Source organism: Engystomops pustulosus, chromosome 10, assembly GCF_040894005.1.
Source record: "Engystomops pustulosus chromosome 10, aEngPut4.maternal, whole genome shotgun sequence".
NCBI lineage: Eukaryota > Metazoa > Chordata > Amphibia > Anura > Leptodactylidae > Engystomops > Engystomops pustulosus.
Window position 1 is genome coordinate 99,499,070 of NC_092420.1, and position 21,391 is coordinate 99,520,460.

The window sequence follows — 21,391 nt, forward strand, 5'->3', positions numbered from 1 at the left end:
GAGAAGAAGTTTGGATTATCATTGTAGCTCCTTCTAGGGTCCTGGGCTGCAAGAGGCCTCAAATCCTGACTGGCGAACTCTGCCCTGGGGTGATGGCGAGGGTGCCCATAGAGATGTGCCATAGGTTCGCCACCACTGGTCTAGACTTTTATTTTTATCACTGTTTGTTGTTTTATATAATGTTAGTTCTACATGTGATCAAGGTTGAAGCCTTTGGAATGCATCAAAAACGTGACGCAACGCATCGTGTGAATGCGCCCTTAATTTTTCTCTGCCATCTGAAACGCGCAATCATTCACTCACCGATAACTCAAATGGATTGGATAATTCCACTTGGCAGGAGATGAACATTCAGAAGGCCCCATAGGAGGCTCCGGGACTTACACCGTCACATCAGACCACCGCGTCTGAGGGGTTCATGGTCCAGCCCCTATAACTGTCAACTTATTATGTTTAGGTTTATTGCCCACGATCAAGTCTGATCAGGGGCGAAACTACAGTGGTAGCAGCCATAGTAGCTGCTATGGGGCCCAAAGTGTCAGGGGGCCCCAGGATCAGACCTGACACACTAAAGGATGTACACCATTGTATACATGCATAATATCTATATAACACCTTCCACAGTGCAGAGCATGAATCTTCAGTTTAGATAAGGCCGGCGGCGCATGTGGCGTTTGAACCCGTTTTTGGGCCATTTTGAAGCAGTCCATTAAAAAACAAATGTGTTTTTGTCCGTTTTTTTCCAATTATCTTAATGAGGATAATTGGAAACGGTCAAAAACACATGCGTTGTTTATGGGACTGCTTCAAAATGGCCCAAAAACGGTTTAAAAACGCCACATGTGCCGCCGGCCTTAAGATGACGGACATTTGATGGGGGCAGACAGTCTCTATCTGTGGGGTCACTGCTGCTGCCACGGACTGAAGTGACCACATGTCCTTAGCGGGACGCTCTCAATACTGATTCTTACAATTGCAGATGGAAAACCCCTAAATGTAATGGTCTGGGGTCTGGATATACTTAGCCACATTTTTTTGTATAAATAACCAATTTTATATGTTTGGGACATCGATGGAGGAAGCCACAGCACGCCGAAAAATCCAAAGTATAAAGGCTTTATTTACATAGAAGGCATAGAATTCGCGACGTTTCGATTCACAATGAATCTTTCTCAAGCATGCTTGAGCATTCTCATGCTTGAGAAAGATTCATTGTGAATCGAAACGTCGCGAATTCTATGCCTTCTATGTAAATAAAGCCTTTATACTTTGGATTTTTCGGCGTGCTGTGGCTTCCTCCATCGATGTCCCAGACTACAGGTTCAGGTACCAGAATCTTTGGCTGCGAGCACCCAACTATCTGAACTCATGTGCAGATTTTTTGATTGCTGTCTTACTTTCCTTCCTTTTTCAATTTTATATGTTTGCCAATTTAGTTTTCTGGTGGTTCTGACCGTCTATAACAACGGCTCCTGATACCAGGCGAAAGTCGGCATCGGGACAAGGCACAAGTGGATACAAAATATTCTCATGGGATACAAACGACTGTTCTAGAAGATTCTCTGAGCTGACGGAAAATGGGCACAAAAGTCAAATTTTGTGGGCAACTTTGAAGCCAGGGAAGAGGTTTGGCAGTGGGCACGGACAGGTGTAAGCGCGATATATGTGCAAACATATTTACTGAGATCCCATAAGAGCAATGCTGAGGAGGTGGCAGCGATGGGTAAGCAGCAGATGGCAGCAGGCGGCAGCATCCGCAAACCTCGTATTGTGGCCGTGTGAGAAGGCAATGGAGGAGTTTATTGAGGCAGAAGATTACAGGGGGATCCTGGCATCAGCGACTGAATGCCATCTGTACTGGAGAAGCGCTGGCACCATATGTCACACTATAATAGTCAGGCTGCTGCAGATACATCTCATATCCACATGATACAAAGTAACCTGCACGTCTTTATATCACAGGTCTCCGTATGGATGAGAAGATTTGCCCCTCTGATCCTCCAGGCAGCACACTGGTATATATAGGAACCCAGATCAACTATTCTTCATGTAGTGAATCCAGTGCAAAAGCTGAACAAAGCTGCACGTGTCTGACTGGCCTCAATGGTGGTGAGTTACTGAGGCCAGTGATTGGCAGTAGTAATGATCAGAACAGAAATGGAATGATTGGATTATTAATGATAAAGAACTGCCGGAGCAGGAAAAGAGGAGAAAATGGTAAGTTCTGGACCAGGGAGTGCACACGGCAGAAATGGAAGGTCAGGGGAACCATCAAGTGAGTATGGATTGTTACTATGTATTACCAAAGGATAGGGCATCAATATCATATCATAGGGCATCCTTATCAAATCATAGGGCATCCTTATCAAATCATAGGGCATCCATATAAAATCATAGGGCATCAGTATCAAATCATAGGGCATCAGTATCAAATCATAGGGCATCCATATCAAATCATAGGGCATCAGTATCAAATCATAGGGCATCCATATCATACCATAGGGCATCAGTATCAAATCATAGGGCATCAGTATCAAATCATAGGGCATCCATATCAAATCATAGGGCATCCATATCATACCATAGGGCATCCATATCATATCATAGGGCATCCATATCAAATCATAGGGCATCAGTATCAAATCATAGGGCATCCATATCAAATCATAGGGCATCCTTATCAAATCATAGGGCATCAGTATCAAATCATAGGGCATCCATATCAAATCATAGGGCATCAGTATCAAATCATAGGGCATCCATATCAAATCATAGGGCATCAGTATCAAATCATAGGGCATCAGTATCAAATCATAGGGCATCCATATCAAATCATAGGGCATCAGTATCAAATCATAGGGCATCAGTATCAAATCATAGGGCATCAATATCAAATCATAGGGCATCCATATCAAATCATAGGGCATCCTTATCAAATCATAGGGCATCAGTATCAAATCATAGGGCATCCATATCAAATCATAGGGCATCAGTATCAAATCATAGGGCATCAGTATCAAATCATAGGGCATCAGTATCAAATCATAGGGCATCAATATCAAATCATAGGGCATCAGTATCAAATCATAGGGCATCAGTATCAAATCATAGGGCATCCATATCAAATCATAGGGCAATTGGGACCAACAATCTGACCATAGCAGCCTCTAGCAACATGATCAATGCAGAGAACAAAACCAGAACAGCTCTTTTCTGTGCGTAGTGGCCAAGCCGTGTTACTGCAGCTCAGCTTTTATTCTATTGGGGCAGCACTGTGGCTCAGTGGTTAGTACTACAGCCTTGCAGCACGGTGGCTCAGTGGTTAGCATCACAACTTTGCAGCGCTGGGGACCTGGGTTGAAGTCCCAGGGTCAACATCTGCAAAGAGTTTGTATGTTCTCTCCGTGTTTGTGTGGGTTTCCTCCGGGTCCCCCAAGTTTTTTCCAACACTCGGAAAACATACTGGTAGGTGATTAGATTGTGAGCCCCATGGGGACAGGGAAAGCTCTGTGCAGCGCTCCATAATCTGTGTGCGCTATATAAATAAAGGAATTTTTTTGTTTTTTTTGAGCTGCAGTTACTCAAACTGGTCACTACTCAACAAATGGAGCTGTTCTTCTCTGTGCTGATGCCAGCGCCATAGGTAGGGTGGGTGTCCCAAGTGACCCCCGCTCTGTTCTGGTGGTGATTACCCGTCCGCTGTAACATGAATAAACTAGAGATTTGCCACATATTGACTCCCATCTGTCCCTGCACATCATTCACCTCCATGGAAAGGTGAGTGGAGGAGGAAGATCTGGAGGTGGGTCAGAGATATCACTGCAGTGTTACCGCACCCCAGGGTAATAAATCCACAGATATTCCAGCCCTCCCTGCGGCTTCAACCTTTGCATTGCAATAAAAATCTGCCATAAAAATCTGCAGCATTAGTTGCCTTGTAGCGTGAAAACATTTGGCGCTGCAGATTTTTTACGCATTGTGTGGATGAGATTTGTTGCCCTGACACCCGGTCCGGACCCAAAGTGGGTTTTTCCAGGAACGCCTTTAGATGATGACCTTGTGTGCTCCAGTATGGAACGGGTTAAATATTAACCCATCTTATTAATAAGAGTCATTGAGCCCAGTAGCCCCTCTAGATGTCTGGAGGATTTGTGATCTTTAACTCTATCATTTCCAGAGCGCACAGCTTAGAGTAATGAATGGGCCCCACCCCGGGGACCACAGCTGAGTATATGCACTGATCACATCAATACAGGGGACGTATCCTGGGTATACGGGCGTTCTCTCTGACCTCTGACCTTTGTGAGACCTTGGACTGTCCATATAAAACCATCTGCTCTGATTATAGCTGTAGCGCACCCCCTCCCATATCCTCTATCAGACCTGCGGCCATGACAGACTGGAGGATCTGGGGGCTGTGACTAATCCTGCGTGTCCGTAGAGTGCGTCCAATAACACAATCCTCATCTATATACCGGAATAATATAATCATAAGGCTAATGTCCTGACTCATCTGGAGACAATGGGAGTCATCGGCCCCGGAGATCTGCGCTTCACTTTTTACTTCCCTCCTTTCACATGCCAGAACTTCTTTCTCTTTAAGGGTGATGCCACACATGGCGTTTTTAGGCCGTTTTTGGGCCATTTTTAGGTAGTGCATTTTCAGATCGTTGAAAATGCATGCGTTAAAAAACGCATCCGTTTTTTAAAAACGCATGCTTTAAAAATTTACATGCTTGAAACAAAAAGTCTGAAAAAAATCAATTGAATACATTGGGGCACATTTACTTACCTGGTCCAGTCGCGATCCAGCGGCACGTTCTCCGGCGAGGATTCGGGTCTTCCGGCGATTCACTAAGGTCGTCCACCAGGTGTCGCTGCTGGTGTGCATCTAAGTGCGTGTCAAGCGACACTTTTTTTCTTTAAATAGCGAAATTTTTTCGAATCCGTCGGGTTTTCCGCCGGCCACGCCCTCCGTTTTTCGTTGCATGCACGCCGGCGCCGATGCGACAAGATCCGATCGCGTGCGCCAAAATCCCGGGGCAATTAGGCACAAATCTGTAAAATTCGGAAAACCCGGCGGAAAAACGCGATTCGGACCCTTAGTAAATGTGCCCCAATCGGTCAGAGTGCAATGCAAGTTTTGCACGTCAAGGGTTGGGTGAGACAGTGTAACAGTCTGTAAACCCAGATCACGGAGGAGCTACCCCTTAGGCTTCTTAGTATCATTTTATTTTATAAGGGAGGAGGTAATGGACAACATATATGAGAAGATCCCACAGTCCCGGTGCTTGGAGTAATGTCCCGGGTTTATCAGGATGGATTTTCCTGGTAGATTTCCTTTAGGTTATTTCCTATCCACAGGATATAACGAGTTCATCAGAGAGGATCCAGCCATGAAGCGTGATAATGGACCCTGCGACCTGGCCGAGATCTGCCTCTCCATTCTATAGTATAGGAATGGCAGAAATATTATATGGTCCTGCAACTAAAATACTTGGGAACATTTTAAGAACCGTGATCATTACTTTATGAGCTGAGCAGATTGTACATAGTGTCCTATCTGCAGGCAGCATGTTATAGAACAGGAGGAGTTAAGCAGATTGTACATAGTGTCCTATCTGCAGGCAGCATGTTATAGAGCAGGATGAGCTGAGCAGATTGTACATAGTGTCCTATCTGCAGGCAGCATGTTATAGAACAGGAGGAGTTAAGCAGATTGTACATAGTGTCCTATCTGCAGGCAGCATGTTATAGAGCAGGAGGAGCTGAGCAGATTGTACATAGTGTCCTATCTGCAGGCAGCATGTTATAGAGCAGGAGGAGCTCAGCACATTGTACATAGTGTCCTATCTGCAGGCAGCATGTTATAGAGCAGGAGGAGCTGAGTAGATTGTACATAGTGTCCTATCTGCAGGAGGCATGTTATAGAGCAGGATGAGCTGAGCAGATTGTACATAGTGTCCTATCTGCAGGCAGCATGTTATAGAACAGGAGGAGTTAAGCAGATTGTACATAGTGTCCTATCTGCAGGCAGCATGTTATAGAACAGGAGGAGTTAAGCAGATTGTACATAGTGTCCTATCTGCAGGCAGCATGTTATAGAGCAGGAGGAGCTCAGCAGATTGTACATAGTGTCCTATCTGCAGGCAGCATGTTATAGAGCAGGAGGAGCTCAGCACATTGTACATAGTGTCCTATCTGCAGGCAGCATGTTATAGAGCAGGAGGAGCTGAGTAGATTGTACATAGTGTCCTATCTGCAGGAGGCATGTTATAGAGCAGGAGGAGCTCAGCAGATTCTACATAGTGTCCTATCTGCAGGCAGCATGTTATAGAACAGGAGGAGTTAAGCAGATTGTACATAGTGTCCTATCTGCAGGCAGCATGTTATAGAGCAGGAGGAGCTCAGCAGATTCTACATAGTGTCCTATCTGGAGGCAGCATGTTATAGAGCAGGATGAGCGGAGCAGATTCTACATAGTGTCCTATCTGCAGGCAGCATGTTATGGAGTAGCAGGAGGAGCTCAGCAGATTCTACATAGTGTCCTATCTGCAGGTAGCATGTTATAGAACAGGATGAGCGGAGCAGATTGTACATAGTGTCCTATCTGCAGGCAGCATGTTATAGAGCAGGGGGAGCTCAGCAGATTCTACATAGTGTCCTATCTGCAGGCATCATGTTATAGAGCAGGAGGAGCGGAGCAGATTCTACATAGTGTCCTATCTGCAGGCAGCATGTTATAGAGCAGGATGAGCGGAGCAGATTCTACATAGTGTCCTATCTGCAGGCAGCATGTTATGGAGTAGCAGGAGGAGCTCAGCAGATTCTACATAGTGTCCTATCTGCAGGCAGCATGTTATAGAACAGGATGAGCGGAGCAGATTGTACATAGTGTCCTATCTGCAGGCAGCATGTTATAGAGCAGGGGGAGCTCAGCAGATTGTACATAGTGTCCTATCTGCAGGCATCATGTTATAGAGCAGGAGGAGCTGAGTAGATTGTACATAGTGTTCTATCTGCAGGAAGCATGTTATAGAGCAGGAGGAGCTGAGCAGATTGTACATAGTGTCATATCTGCAGGCTTAATGTTATAGAGCAGGAGGAGCTCAACAGATTCTACATAGTGTCCTATCTGGAGGCAGCATGTTATAGAGCAGGATGAGCAGAGCAGATTCTACATAGTGTCCTATCTGCAGGCAGCATGTTATGGAGCAGCAGGAGGAGCTGAGCAGATTGTACACAGTGTCCTATCTGCAGGCAGCATGTTATAGAGCAGGAGGAGCTGAGCAGATTGTACATAGTGTCCTATCTGCAGGCAGCATGTTATAGAGCAAGAGGAGCTGAGCACATTGTACATAGTGTCCTATCTGCAGGCAGCATGTTATAGAGCAGGAGGAACTCAGCACATTGTACATAGTGTCCTATCTGCAGGCAGCATGTTATAGAGCAGGAGGAGCTCAGCACATTGTACATAGTGTCCTATCTGCAGGCAGCATGTTATATAGCAGGAGGAGCTGAGCAGATTCTGCATAATCTCCTATCGGGAAGCAGCATGTTATAGAGCAAGAGGAGCTGAGTAGATTGTACATAGTGTCCTATTTGAAGCAGTATGTTGTGATGCATCTTCTGTATTGTTATACACATCGGATTCTTGCATCAGTGTAACATTGTATCTCTTTTACTTTCTGCCTATTGGCTGTGGTTGCAGTTGATACATTGTCACAGTGATGAAGCTGCTGCTGATGAAATCAGAGGAAAAGTGGGCGGTCCCATCCCCTCCTCCTCCACGCCTCCACCCTCAGCCAATGAGATCCAGCCCAGAGCCAGGGCCCTGCTCATAAGGAGGGGTAAGCAGAGGGCACGGTGCCACATCCCGCAGCATGCAGGACCAGGAGCAGCGGCAGTGCCCTACACAGGGCTACCTGGAAGCATTCAAGCACTTTGCCACGGAGGCTATCCACACGGGGCAGGAACCCGAGCAATGGAACTCCATGGCAGTGGTGCCCCCCATCTCCCTGTCCACCACCTTCAAGCAGCACGGACCCGGAGAGCATGCGGTGAGTGGCCACTACACACTTCTAGGAGGCAGAGTTTGAGGTTTTAGTTACGTGAGCTCGCAGATAACTATGGTAAGATTTCTCTGTGAAGAGGTTCTGCAGCAGTTTCCAGCATGTTCCTGCCTGTCTCCCCCCTCCCCCCCTATTGTCCTGCTCCCCCATTGTGTACATGTAGAGATCTCCAGCAGCTTCCATCGCTTTGTACATGGAGGGACGAGCATGATGTAACATTACATGAGACGCCGGTGCAACCTGCTTAGTCACTGCGGATCAGCACTTTCCAGGATCTGGGGGGGGTCCCAGCCGGGGGTGTAGCAGCTTCTGCCCAATGAATAAGGGATTTGAGTAGTTATAATACGAGGGCCATGTGATTACTGGACGCATTTTTGGATTTGGGATAAATAATAATCCGCTGACGAGTCGCAGATAACTTACAGTCATCATTATGTTGTACGGATTCAAAACGCTAAAAATCCAGCACCGGATCACATGACACGACATCATTTCATCCATAGCCACTGGAGCCCCTATAGGAGACGCTACGTGGCACCTATAGGACTGTATGCACCTGAGCAGGTGTCACCGCAGGGACCTGTGTCCCTCCATCAGTATCGCCCTGTATACCGTCATGTTGTGCTACTAAACCGAAATTTTGGGTCAGGTCTGTCAGAGCTGCTCTGTGATTGGCTGCGGTGGCCCAGTGCCCGACGCTTGTGAAATCCTCAGCTGTGGGGAATCGCTGACTATCGCTTGGAGATCTGCCCAAGGTTCTGTCAAGTCAAAGTTTAACTTCTTTATGACATTTATTACATCCAGCAAGAGCCATGAGGGGACACAAGGCTCCGAAGGAACTTAAAGGGATCTCCCGAGAGAGCATAAAAATCCATGAGTGCAGATTATGTATAAAAACGGGAACCTCTCCAGATTCTCTTATCCCCCCTGAGCTGCCGGTCTACGTGGCTTCTGCTTCCATCATATCACAGACACCTGAAAGCTTAGCCAATCCCTGACCTCTGCGGCCAAGTGCGCCCCTAGGACCCCTAGAGCGACATCACTACTGATAAGTATCAGTGCCTAATGGAGAGAATGTCCAGGTGATACCTTCAGGTTCTGAGAGAATGTTTCAGCAGTTCCGGTTGGCCCAGTGAGCTCCCTCTATAATGATTGGGGCCATTAATAATAATTCTTTATATAGCGCACACAGATACCGCAGCGCTGCACAGAGCCGCCAGATCAGTCCCTGTCCCCATGGGGCTCACAATCTAATCACCTACCAGGATGTTTTGGAGTGTGGGAGGAAACCGGAGGAAACCACACAAACACGGAGAGAACATACAAACTCTTTGCATATGTTGACCCAGGGACCATTGGCTTTTAGGAGTGAGACGCCTCTAATTCTACTAATTATCAGAGTAAATCCTGTGACTACTCGGAGCTGATGTGCTGGTGCAGTGTGTAATGCTGAGCAGGAGGGTTACACCCAGTAATGAGGCATTTTATATCCTCCTATACAAGTTTTATATCCCATCACGGCCGCGTCTCCCATTCATTCATCTCTGTGTAAAGCGACTCTAAGTCCAGTAAACCTCAATGAAGCCTTACAGATCTGCGCTCTGCTTAAAGGGGTGGGGACACCTATCAGAAGCTGCTGCACAGGGGATGCATTCATACAGACTGAAGGCGGCCTGTGCTCCTGCGGACTCTGGAGAGACTCCCGCTCTGCTCTCTACCCTCCACATAAACAGGTCTCGTCTTTATGTGACCGCCCCTTTAATATCCCCCGACTGTTCTTTACCAGCAACAATTTCCCCCTTTAAGTTGCTTTTTATTTTAACTAAGTAGTAATTTCTAGAAATCCTAACAGTAAAAGTGATTTTTGTGCCTCCTTTATCTTGTAGGGTTACGAGTACAGCCGCAGCGGTAACCCTACAAGGAATTGTCTGGAGAAAGCTGTCGCTGCCCTGGATGGTGCTAAATACTGTAAGTGTCCAGAACATGCCGGATCCGCTCACCCGAGGCCTCTTATCCTCTATGGGCAGGCTCGGTGACGTCTCTTCTCTTTCCCTCCAGGTTTGGCCTACGCTTCCGGCTTGGCTGCGACACTGAACATCGCGCATCTGCTGAAGGCCGGAGACCAGATCATCTGCACCAGTGATGTGTATGGAGGTACAGGAGCCTCTGACTAGGAGACCCGGGATCTCTAGGGGCTGCATCAATACAAGTGTCTATAAAGTATTGGAGTCCTTAAAGGAAACCTACCACTTGTTGTGGCAGGTTTCCGATGGCAATACCGGGCACCAGCTCAGGGTGAGATCAGGGTGAGCTGGTGCCGGAGCTTATTTTAGTTAGTGTTTTAAACCGCGGTATCGCGGTTTAAAACACTTTTTAAACTTTATAGCCGGCGCAGGCAGGTACGTGCTCGGCGCTTACCGTGCACGCGGCTCTCATTCACTTCCTATGTAGCCGCGCGCACGGTAAGCGCCGAGCGCGTACCTGCCTGCGCCGGCTATAAAGTTTAAAAAGTGTTTTAAACCGCGATACTGCGGTTTAAAACACTAACTAAAATAAGCTCCGGCACCAGCTCACCCTGACCTCACCCTGAGCTGGTGCCCGGTATTGCCATCGGAAACCTGCCACTACAAGTGGTAGGTTTCCTTTAAAGGGATTTTCCCCTGAAACATGTGAGGCCCTATCCACAGGATAAGGCTTAACTTAATGATCGGCAGGGGTCACAGTGATAAGACCCTCACAGATTCCGAGAAAGTGTTGCCTGATGTATCCCCATTGCTCCACGAGATGAGCAGAGAAGTAGGACGCACATGGCTGGACTGGCCCGTTCATCTCTATGGACCTGGAGGAGATTGCCGAGTATGGCGCTCGGCAATCTCCACCAGCTCCATAGAGATGAACAGGGCAGTACAGGGTCCTGCTGCTCTGCTCATCTCAGGGAAGTACGAGGGGTCCGACAGGGGTACATCGGACCCCTTGGTCTTGTGATCTGTAGGGGTCGCATCAGTGAGACCCCAACCGATCAAGAAGTTGGGCCCAATCCTGTGGATAGGACCTAACTTGTTTGGTGGGAAAACTCCTTTAACTCGTTCACTGTTTTGATGAATGGGGGTGCAGGTCCCAAATCGGCAGCGACAACTTCTGGGGAGAAGGTAGAATGGCTTTATTATCGCTTCTGCCTTCTCCTTTCCTCCCGCATAGCACTGAAGTGGCGCTGACCACGTGAACTTCCCATGCCTGACCACCCGACCGATGAGGCATCGCGGGTGTGCGACCTCGACCGGTCCCACAGGGAGAATGGGACCGGCAGCTGTTACTGTGGCAGAGCGGGGAGTAATACACCCCCCTCTTCTACACCGCTCACAGCAGCGTAATGATGGCTCTTACACCACTACATCCAAAAAATCACTGAACTATCACGATCTTTAAAACGTATTACAGACCTGGTCAGTAAGAGGTTAAAATGGTTTCCAAACTTTCACTACACATCAAATTGAACCAGAACGATCTTTTGGGTTTTGGAGCAGGGAAGGGGTTAACTTGCTGCGGCCTGTAATGACGGGGTCATCTGTAATCTGTATTTCCCGGCAGGTACAAACCGATATTTTCGGAGAATAGCAGCAGAGATGGGCCTGAAGGTGATCTTTGTAGACTGCTCCGATCTGAAGTGTCTGGAAGCTGCGATCACTCCAGAGACCAAGGTAAGTGGCCTGAGCCCCATATAGATGTGTAAGGGGGTGGGGGAGGTGTTGCACATTATCCTCCTTATTAAGGAGGGGGGCACACAAATTGTTCGAAAATATAACCTGTGCTCTCCCGGTTGGGGCAGAGCTGTGCACATCTAGGGCCCCAGTAACATAAGGGCCGAGGATCCGGAAAAATCCACCACTGAGTATAGTGACTCAGGACGAGCCGCACCGGTCCTATGTCTAAGGGCTGAGGATCCACCACTGAGTATAGTGACTCAGGACGAGCCGCACCGGTCCTATGTCTAAGGGCTGAGGATTCACCACTGAGTATAGTGACTCAGGACGAGCCGCACTGTCCTATGTCTAAAGGCCAAGGATCCACCACTGAGTATAGTGACTCAGGACGAGCCGCACCGGTCCTATGTCTAAGGGCGAAGGATACACCACTGAGTATAGTGATTCAGGACGAGCCGCACCGGTCCTATGTCTAAGGGCGAAGGATACACCACTGAGTATAGTGACTCAGGACGAGCCTCACTGTCCTATGTTTAAGGGCCGAGGATCCACCACTGAGTATAGTGACTCAGGATGAGCCGCACTGTCCTATGTCTAAGGGCCGAGGATCCACCACTGAGTATAGTGACTCAGGACGAGCCGCACTGGCCTATGTCTAAAGGCCAAGGATCCACCACTGAGTATAGTGACTCAGGACGAGCCGCACTGTCCTATGTCTAAGGGCCGAGGATCCACCACTGAGTATAGTGACTCAGGACGAGCCGCACCGGTCCTATGTCTAAGGGCCGAGGATCCACCACTGAGTATAGTGACTCAGGACGAGCCGCACCGGTCCTATGTCTAAGGGCTGAGGATCCACCACTGAGTATAGTGACTTAGAACGAGCCGCACCGGTCCTATGTCTAAGGGCTGAGGATCCACCACTGAGTATAGTGACTCAGGACGAGCCGCACCGGTCCTATGTCTAAGGGCTGAGGATCCACCACTGAGTATAGTGACTCAGGATGAGCCGCACCGGTCCTATGTCTAAGGGCTGAGGATCCACCACTGAGTATAGTGACTCAGGACGAGCCGCACCGGTCCTATGTCTAAGGGCCGAGGATCCACCACTGAGTATAGTGACTTAGAACGAGCCGCACCGGTCCTATGTCTAAGGGCTAAGGATCCACCACTGAGTATAGTGACTCAGGACGAGCCGCACCGGTCCTATGTCTAAGGGCTGAGGATCCACCACTGAGTATAGTGACTCAGGATGAGCCGCACCGGTCCTATGTCTAAGGGCTGAGGATCCACCACTGAGTATAGTGACTCAGGACGAGCCGCACCGGTCCTATGTCTAAGGGCCGAGGATCCACCACTGAGTATAGTGACTCAGGACGAGCTGCACTGTCCTATGTCTAAGGGCTGAGGATCCACCACTGAGTATAGTGACTTAGGACGAGCCGCACCGGTCCTATGTCTACAGTGATGTCTTATAAGGAGGAATTCTCCCTCCAAGGATTGGGTCGAGCTCTTCTGAAGCTATTTCTCGGTGCTGGGTGTTGGACCCCCAACAATGTAATATTAATGATGAATATTAATATTTTAATCCACATTACGCCCTTTACTTATGTGCATATTGGATTTTCCCAGCGTCCAAATCTCTGTTCTCTTTGTTCTTAGCTTGTGTGGATCGAGACTCCAACGAACCCGACTCTGACGGTGATAGACATACAAGGCTGCGCCGAAATCGTTCACAAGCACCAGGACCTCATCCTGGCTGTAGATAACACCTTCATGTCCGCCTATTTCCAGGTAAGTGATCCTTATTCATCCGGAAACATTGTGGATACATATCTCGTGGGAAATTGACAGGGAGAAAAGTCCCCGGAGTTCTCCTTCTTCTTCCTGGTGCATGTAACTTGTTCTTGCGACACAATTTGAAAGTTAAATTCCGCGCTCAGTACGAATCAGTAGGATGATTGAATACAAAGGTTTTGTACGGGGTCATATTTATAGATGCAGAAATGTAGCCGTGTGATATAATGTGTATAATATGTTGCACGTGACATAATCTTTGTCTTCCTTGCAGCGGCCTTTGGCTCTGGGAGCAGATATCTGCATGTATTCAGCAACCAAGTACATGAACGGTGAGAACAGCAGTAATAGATCCTCCCACCAGGGGGCGCCCTATGCCTGATAAATCCATTTATTACCCAAATGTCCCCAATGTCTGTATTTAAATGGTTAACTCTTGGTGTTCCAGGCCACAGCGATGTAGTGATGGGATTGGTTTCTGTAAACTGTGAAAAACTGTACGAAAGGTTAAAGTTCCTTCAGAACGGTGAGTAAGGAAGTCTTTTGGTTATGGGGTGATTGATATGTGCTGTGTGTATGAGGATTTAGAGGGGTTGTCCCAAGGTATCGCCACAGGATGGTGCCGCAGTCTGACCACTATCAGAACCAAGGACCCGTCCCCCACCCCCCTAATAATGGAGCGACGGGTCGAGTACACAAACTGCCGGTCCAGTGATCTCCAGAACAGACACAGGATGTTGTTGTATCTTGTGTCTCCTATTCACATTTAGTAGATAAAACCTGCAGATTGTTGGGCATCGTGTGAATCGTCATATCCAATACCCTGTATTATCAAGAAATCTGCATATACAGCGGCCCATAGCTATTCCTTCCACCTCCCTGTACACATGTATGCTTGGCTGAGTGCGTGCTGGGCTGAGTGCGCGCGTGCATGCTGGGCTGAGTGCGCGCGTGCGTGCTGGGCTGAGTGCGCGCGTGCGTGCTGGGCTGAGTGCGTGCTGGGCTGAGTGCGCGCGTGCGTGCTGGGCTGAGTGCGCGCGTGCGTGCTGGGCTGAGTGCGCGCGTGCGTGCTGGGCTGAGTGCGCGCGTGCGTGCTGGGCTGAGTGCGCGCGTGCGTGCTGGGCTGAGTGCGCGCGTGCGTGCTGGGCTGAGTGCATGCATGTGTCTTCAGTACAGAGAGGGGAATACCTTCATCACTCATGAGATTACAGGATGGGACGTGTTAACACTCAGTATGTCTGATCCGTTATCTCCCATCCCAGGAAGGTTCTGATCATCCTTGTGTCTTGCAGCTCTTGGTGCCATCCCCTCCCCGTTTGATTGCTACCTCTGCAACCGAGGTCTGAAGACCTTAGCGCTCAGAATGAAGCAGCACTTCCATAACGCTCTGGCCGTGGCCATGTTTCTGGAGAGAGACCCTCGTGTGGACAAGGTCCTGTTTCCAGGTAAAACTTGTCTCCCTGCTGATATTCTTAGTTGTGATTAAAGGGAACCTGTCACCAGGTTTTACCCCACTAAACTGTTAGACCCCTCAGGTCGGGTATGAAATGTTTTTTTTTTTTTAATAGAATTCCCTCTTTTTTGTGGAATTTCTCCCATTTACCTATAAAAAAAATCTTTCATAAAGTCCGGAAAATATGACTCTTTTCACCCCATTTTCACACATGAAATGAGTCAAGTTTGGTGGCTGCAGGGGGAGTATCAGTAACTTCTGTTCTATAGCACCTAGAAACATGCTGCTGGTGTCTTATTAAAGGTAAGAATCTCATCTTTCAGATCACTTGAGGCTTGTGACTTTGACTATAGAACTGGAGACTCAGGCGGCTAAAAACATAGTTGGAAATAAAGATCTAGCTCCTGCCTATTGCTTCTATGTCCAGTCTTGTAAATCCCAGAACCGAAAGCCGGATGTGATCTGAATGATGAGATTCTTATCTTTAAAATGACACCAATAGCATGTGTATGAGGTGCTATAGAATATAGGGGCATGAAAAAATGAAAAGTGAAATTGCCAAACTTGAGGTGAGAAGAGTCACATTTGCCTCGGTATGGAGGAGTTTTATTTTATAGGTAAGCGGGGTGAGATCTCACATTAGAGGGAATTGTATACTTTATCTGAGGGGGCTGGTAGTTTATTGGGGTAAAAGCTGGTAACAGGTTCCCTTTAAGGTCAGTCTATGGTTAGACACTGTCTTACATGGTCGCTGCCTATAGGTGGCACTAGAGTCCATTTTTTTCCCTATATAATTTGCATATTCCTGTCCCCATGAGTCATTCCTGTATAATTCTGTAACGTGGCGAGAAATGTTATCATCCAGGCCTCGTTACATCAATCACCAGGATGGGTAGAATTATTGGGTAATTATCAAGGTTTGAGGGTCTCGGGTGGGCATCAGGGCGCCTACAATGTTGCTCTGCAGAGATACATATTCCCCTTGTCTAGCTCTCATGTCCGGCTCGGCTGCTGTCCGTCTGTTTCAGGGCTCCCGTCTCACGCTCAGTATGAGATCACCCAGCGCCAGTGCACCGGGGTCCCCGGGATGGTCACGTTCTACATCAAGGGCAGCTTAGAGCATGCCAAGACCTTCCTCAAGAGCCTGAAGGTAAGTGTCCTTCTCCTCCGCTGCTTGTTATACTCCGGAATCTCCTCTACATATGATGGACTTAACCTGCACTAATCTTGTTACATTTTCTTGTGGAATATTGTCTGTGGGTTCAGGGGGGTAAAACCCCAAAGATCCCGCTCTGATGACCCGTCCTATTAGAAGTGCCTGGGGGGGGGGGGGGGGCATTGTCCTCTGTGGCTCTATGTGTTGTCCGGCTCCTCCTGGCACCAGATAGAAGCCTTTCCCGTATCACGTTGGCTCCGCGCTGAATATTTCCCATAATAATTGTTGTAACATCAAACATTCCCTGCTGATCCCACGTGGCGTCTGCTATGGCCTCACCTGCTCCAGATTATTCCTGTCATCACCTGCACGTCCGGTGACTTCTGCCTTGTTGTTTCCACAGCTTTTTGCCCTCGCTGAAAGCCTTGGAGGATACGAAAGTCTGGCCGAGCACCCGTAAGTATCTCCCACATGTGCACTGCACGGCCTCCAGCGCGGGGAGCCGGGGATCGCTGGGAATTGTAGGTCACCAATGGTGGATGAGCCACAGATCAGAGGTCACTGCTCACCGGGCAAGTGCCAGGGCCCAGAGCTGCTGGGGGGGGGGGGGGGCACATAAGGAATCCATAGGAGGTCAGGGGGGGGGGGGCTTTGTACAAAATAACCAGGAGGGGGCTGGAATGATAAACTAGGGAATATTTTAGGGATTCTGAGTCTATTTTATTTTCTGAATTTGTAATGCCACCATCACTGCAAAGGGGCCACTGAGGGTCTGCCGCCCAGGGGCCTACTGATACCTGGGGCTGGCGCTGTCTGTGGGAAACAGCAATGAAGTATAATGCATGTATATGGGGACTGCCCTGGCAGCAATGCCCTGATGTGTGCTGGATGTATATGAAGACTGCCCTGGCAGCAATTAGATTAACTGGTGGAGTGGCAAATGGAGCATTCATCATACAACTCTGTTCAGTAGTATGGGAGGGAGTGAGAGCCAAGTGCTGAGCTCAGCAATTTCCATCTAATTCTCCTAGACAGTGAATGGAAGTACCAGATATAAAAGTGCTGTGCTCAGCAACTTCTGACACTACCAGTCAATTAAATGGAGCAGCAGGAGGTCCGGTCCTCCTGATCAAGTCCCAGTAGTTGGACAATCTCCTGGTCCTGCCGCGTCCATTCTCCAGATCGTAGAGTGTAATGTCGCGGGGACAGATGGGGCTCCTCTGCTTCCAGCGTTCTTATGGTCGGTGTAATCCTCTGTTTCCTCCTGTGCAGAGCCATTATGACTCACGCCTCCGTGCCAGAGGAGGACCGAGCCGCCCTGAACATCAGCGACACCCTCATCCGCCTCTCCATAGGGTTAGAGGACCCAGAAGACATCATAGAGGACCTGGACCAGGCATTGCAGGCTGCGGTGAGTAGGGGTCCAGTGTAGAGACACCATTATCATTACAACCCGACCGGGTCACATCCAGCGCCATTATATTCTGATGCTTCAGGCAATCACATTGGTGCCATTAGGATGTGGAACGACCCCTGACCTCCGAGTGACCATGGTATAAGGTTCTCCATTCTGTCCATGGGGCCCTTATAGTAACCGGGTGCGCAGCAAGGACACACGTGTCTCCTGCCCCACCACCAGTCCACTTGTGCTTATAGCCCCAGGAGCGCCTCCTTTTATCGGTGCTACCCATGGGGAACCCATGAATCAGGCAAAATAACCAATGAAATCCCACAAGATCCTGTTAATATTGAGTCCTTCATCCTGCGCTGCTCCATTGTCTCCATCAGACCTCATGCATTGGGTGATGTTCTCCTGTAGGAGCAAATCTCCATCTACCGCTATGTACATGGATGTTGTGCTGCCTGCAGGTCTGTAAGGAGCTCGTGCTCCACCATGGAAGCCACAATTCAGTTCCGTGCACAGCGGGGCCCCGACACGGCTCCGTGCACAGCGGGGCCCCGACACGGTTCCGTGCACAGCGGGGCCCCGACACGGCTCCGTGCACAGCGGGGCCCCGACACGGCTCCGTGCACAGCGGGGCCCCGACACGGCTCCGTGCACAGCGGGGCCCCGACACGGCTCCGTGCACAGCGGGGCCCCGACACGGCTCCGTGCACAGCGGGGCCCCGACACGGCTCCGCGCACAGCGGGGCCCCGACACGGCTCCGCGCACAGCGGAGCCCCGACACGGCTCCGCGCACAGCGGAGCCACGATACGGCTCCGCGCACAGCGGAGCCACGATACAGCTCCATATACAGCTCCATGCACAGCGGAGCCCCGATACATCTCCATGCACAGCGGAGCCACGATACAGCTCCATGCAGAGCCCCGATACAGGCCCGCGCACAGCAGTGCCACGATACAGCTCCGCGCGCAGCATCGCCACGATACAGCCCCACGCGCAGCGCCACGATACAACAGTGTGAACGAGACCTTAGATCAAGCCCATGCTTGAAGGGTCCTGCAGGTCCTATAATCCCCATACATGAGGATGTTCTATCAGAGCCATAACCTATGATCTTATCTTACAGCATCCAGACATAACAAACCCAACCAAGGTGGAGGATTTACTGCAGCATCTGAAGTCCAATTGCTGAATCCAGACCAACGGAACATTCCTGACCCAATTCTCAGAAATTTTTAAATATTTTATTGAAAAAAAGAAAGTTGTGACAACTCCGACCTCGGAGACACAATGTAATTATTAACTAATATGTTACTTTAATGCACACATTACATAACTTATTCTGATCCAGAGCTGCACTCACTATTCTGCTGTACACACACATTTACATCACATACCTTATTCTGATCCAGAGCTACACTCACTATTCTGCTGTACACACACATTTACATTACATAACTACTGATCCAGAGCTGCACTCACTATTCTGCTGTACACACACATTTACATTACATACTAAATACTGATCCAGAGCTGCACTCACTATTCTGCTGTACACACACATTTACATCACATACCCTGTACTGATACTACACTCACTATTCTGCTGGTGGAGACCCTGTACATTACATTACATGCCTTGTAATAATACTGCATTTTTAGACTGTATCATACTCCAGAGCAGCAATCACAATTCTACTGGTTGTCTTTGGAAACGGTCAGCACGTTTGTGAACAAAAACTCTTCTACTCTTTTTCTCCACCGCAATTTAGCACTTATAATTCTCAGGGGAAGTTAATAAGGGGGCAATGACCCTCGTCTGATTGTAAATCATCCAAGTGAGCTCTGAAGATACTGATTAAGCAGGGAATTCAGGAAGATTTCAGCACTGTTAATGCAGCTTTGCCAAGTTAACTTGAGTAAATGTGAAGATCCTTGTGTAGAGCCTGGCTCAGGGATTTGTCATGGTTCACATGGAGCTCAGAAACATAAAAATTACTGTATCCCACAGTTCTGCTATGGAGAACCTGGAGAAGGGGCTGCTCTATAAAAAACGGTTGTCACGTGATCCAGTCCAGTATTTCCGAGCCTCAATAAATCTTATATCATTTTTACATGGACTTTGTGTTTTTATTTATGTGTCAAGAAGTTAAAATCAACGTTTTGCCAAATCTTGGGCCACCAGGGCCTAATGGGGGATGGGCAATAACAGCCCAGAAGGCAGGGGGTATCAGTGCTAGGCACCAGGTGAGTGACCTGCAGCGGCTGAAAGGAACCAGGCAAGCACGGAGGTAAGGATCCCCCCAGCACTCCCAGATGGTAATGGTCCCAGGCTGGGGTTAAAGGGGTGGCCTGTGATGCTATGTGGCTATCCCAGGAAAACATGTGAGAATATCCTCTAAATTTTGACTCTGAAGTCTGGAACTCTAGCTGTAGCTCACGTGGCGCTGCTACATCACACAATTCTCTCCTCTATAATTCCTCTACTCTTCTACACCCAGAATGAGAGCATAAACCATTGGATGCTACCTCTAGAATGTCTTGAGCTGCCAGCCTACGGTGCAGCCTGCTTACTACCAGGTGATATCAAACCGTAAACATTAAGCATATATATATATAAAAATATGTTAATTGAACGTAAATACCAATACACAGCAGTAGGCGGCAGTGGTGTTCCATCTTGCTCAAGCTAGACATGGGTTTAAATATAAACACATTGGGGCTCATTTACTAAGGGTCCTCGGTCTGCACTATCGTTGGAATACCTGACCATTTCCATGTTGTGCCGCATATAGAAAGAGTTTTTGGCGCACGCGGTCAGATCTTGGTGCACCGTGCCGGCTTTCGCACGACACAAATCGGGGGGGGGGGGGGCGTTGAAAGATCCGACGCATTCGGACAACGCACAGGATTTAACAAAGCAATTTGTGTCGCAAGACAATGCACTTACAAACACCAGGAAGAAGAAGGTGAACTCCGGGGACCTGAGTGGGGAAGTGACACATGCAGGAAATCGGGCGCATGAGCTACGTGAATCTCGCTGGACTTCATCATCGTCGGATCCTTCGGATCGGGGATCGTGACAGGACCGGGTAAGTAAATCTGCCTCATTGCTTTCCTAAAAAGCCTGTAGATCAGACCTACTCCCTAGAAATTAGTAGGGACCCTACTCTGGATCGCTACACAAACATTGGGGTTGGATGTCTTACACAACACACACTAACGCAGCCCAATGAAGCCTAATGGAGATATTTTGCAGTAACTCTTGCACCTTCTCGACTGTTTTTTGGACTTGTCATAACAAAGCCAGGAACACGTCCAGGAGTCTTACAGGAGCCAAAGGAAGTGGAGAAAGAAGCTCTTCTAGCAATTCTGCAATCCATTGAAAGTTTACTGACTATTCACTTATACACTTACTGCTTTTTACAAGATTTTACAGTGTAGGGAACAGACAGCCACTGCTAAATATATATATACGGTATATTGATCATCTGTAAGTGTGACCGCCTCTATAAAAGCTGAAGTTGAGGCAGTTTGCTGGTCAGAAGCAGTAAGGGATGTGTTAGCAAAATTCAGTCTGGAAAACTTAGTCCATTTGTGGTCTGATTACTATGACGAGTTCGACCTCGCAACATCCGGGTCATCATAGTCACCTGCCCCCAGTGTCCGCGTCATCATAGTCACCTGCCCCCCCCCCCCGTATTATAACAGAGTTGCTAGTATTGCCGGTGGTGGTATTTATAGATTTTAGTTCATTGAACATTCGCTACGACTCCTATGAAAGGTTTCTGGGATTTTTTTTGTT

At 48.4% G+C, this 21,391-nt stretch overlaps 1 protein-coding gene across 1 annotated transcript; it reads left to right on the forward strand.

Moving 5' to 3' along the window:
- Window positions 1-1,980: 1,980 nt before the first annotated feature.
- Window positions 1,981-19,700, forward strand: CTH (cystathionine gamma-lyase). The gene is made up of 13 exons (XM_072127858.1): window positions 1,981-2,109; window positions 7,712-8,060; window positions 9,959-10,040; window positions 10,131-10,226; window positions 11,661-11,770; window positions 13,436-13,567; window positions 13,845-13,902; window positions 14,019-14,096; window positions 14,863-15,015; window positions 16,052-16,173; window positions 16,583-16,635; window positions 17,452-17,590; window positions 18,713-19,700. The coding sequence occupies exons 2-13, from the start codon at window positions 7,884-7,886 to the stop codon at window positions 18,776-18,778; spliced, it is 1,266 nt and encodes a 421-aa protein (XP_071983959.1). The 5' UTR covers window positions 1,981-2,109; window positions 7,712-7,883; the 3' UTR covers window positions 18,779-19,700.
- Window positions 19,701-21,391: the final 1,691 nt, after the last annotated feature.

Bases quoted from the DNA above. Each gene is read 5' to 3' on its own strand.
- CTH (XM_072127858.1), top strand. From the start codon at position 7,884: ATGCAGGACCAGGAGCAGCGGCAGTGCCCTACACAGGGCTACCTGGAA. The intron at 8,061-9,958 runs GTGAGTGGCCAC...TTTATCTTGTAG, and splicing joins ACGGACCCGGAGAGCATGCG to GGTTACGAGTACAGCCGCAG. The intron at 13,903-14,018 runs GTGAGAACAGCA...TTGGTGTTCCAG, and splicing joins AGCAACCAAGTACATGAACG to GCCACAGCGATGTAGTGATG.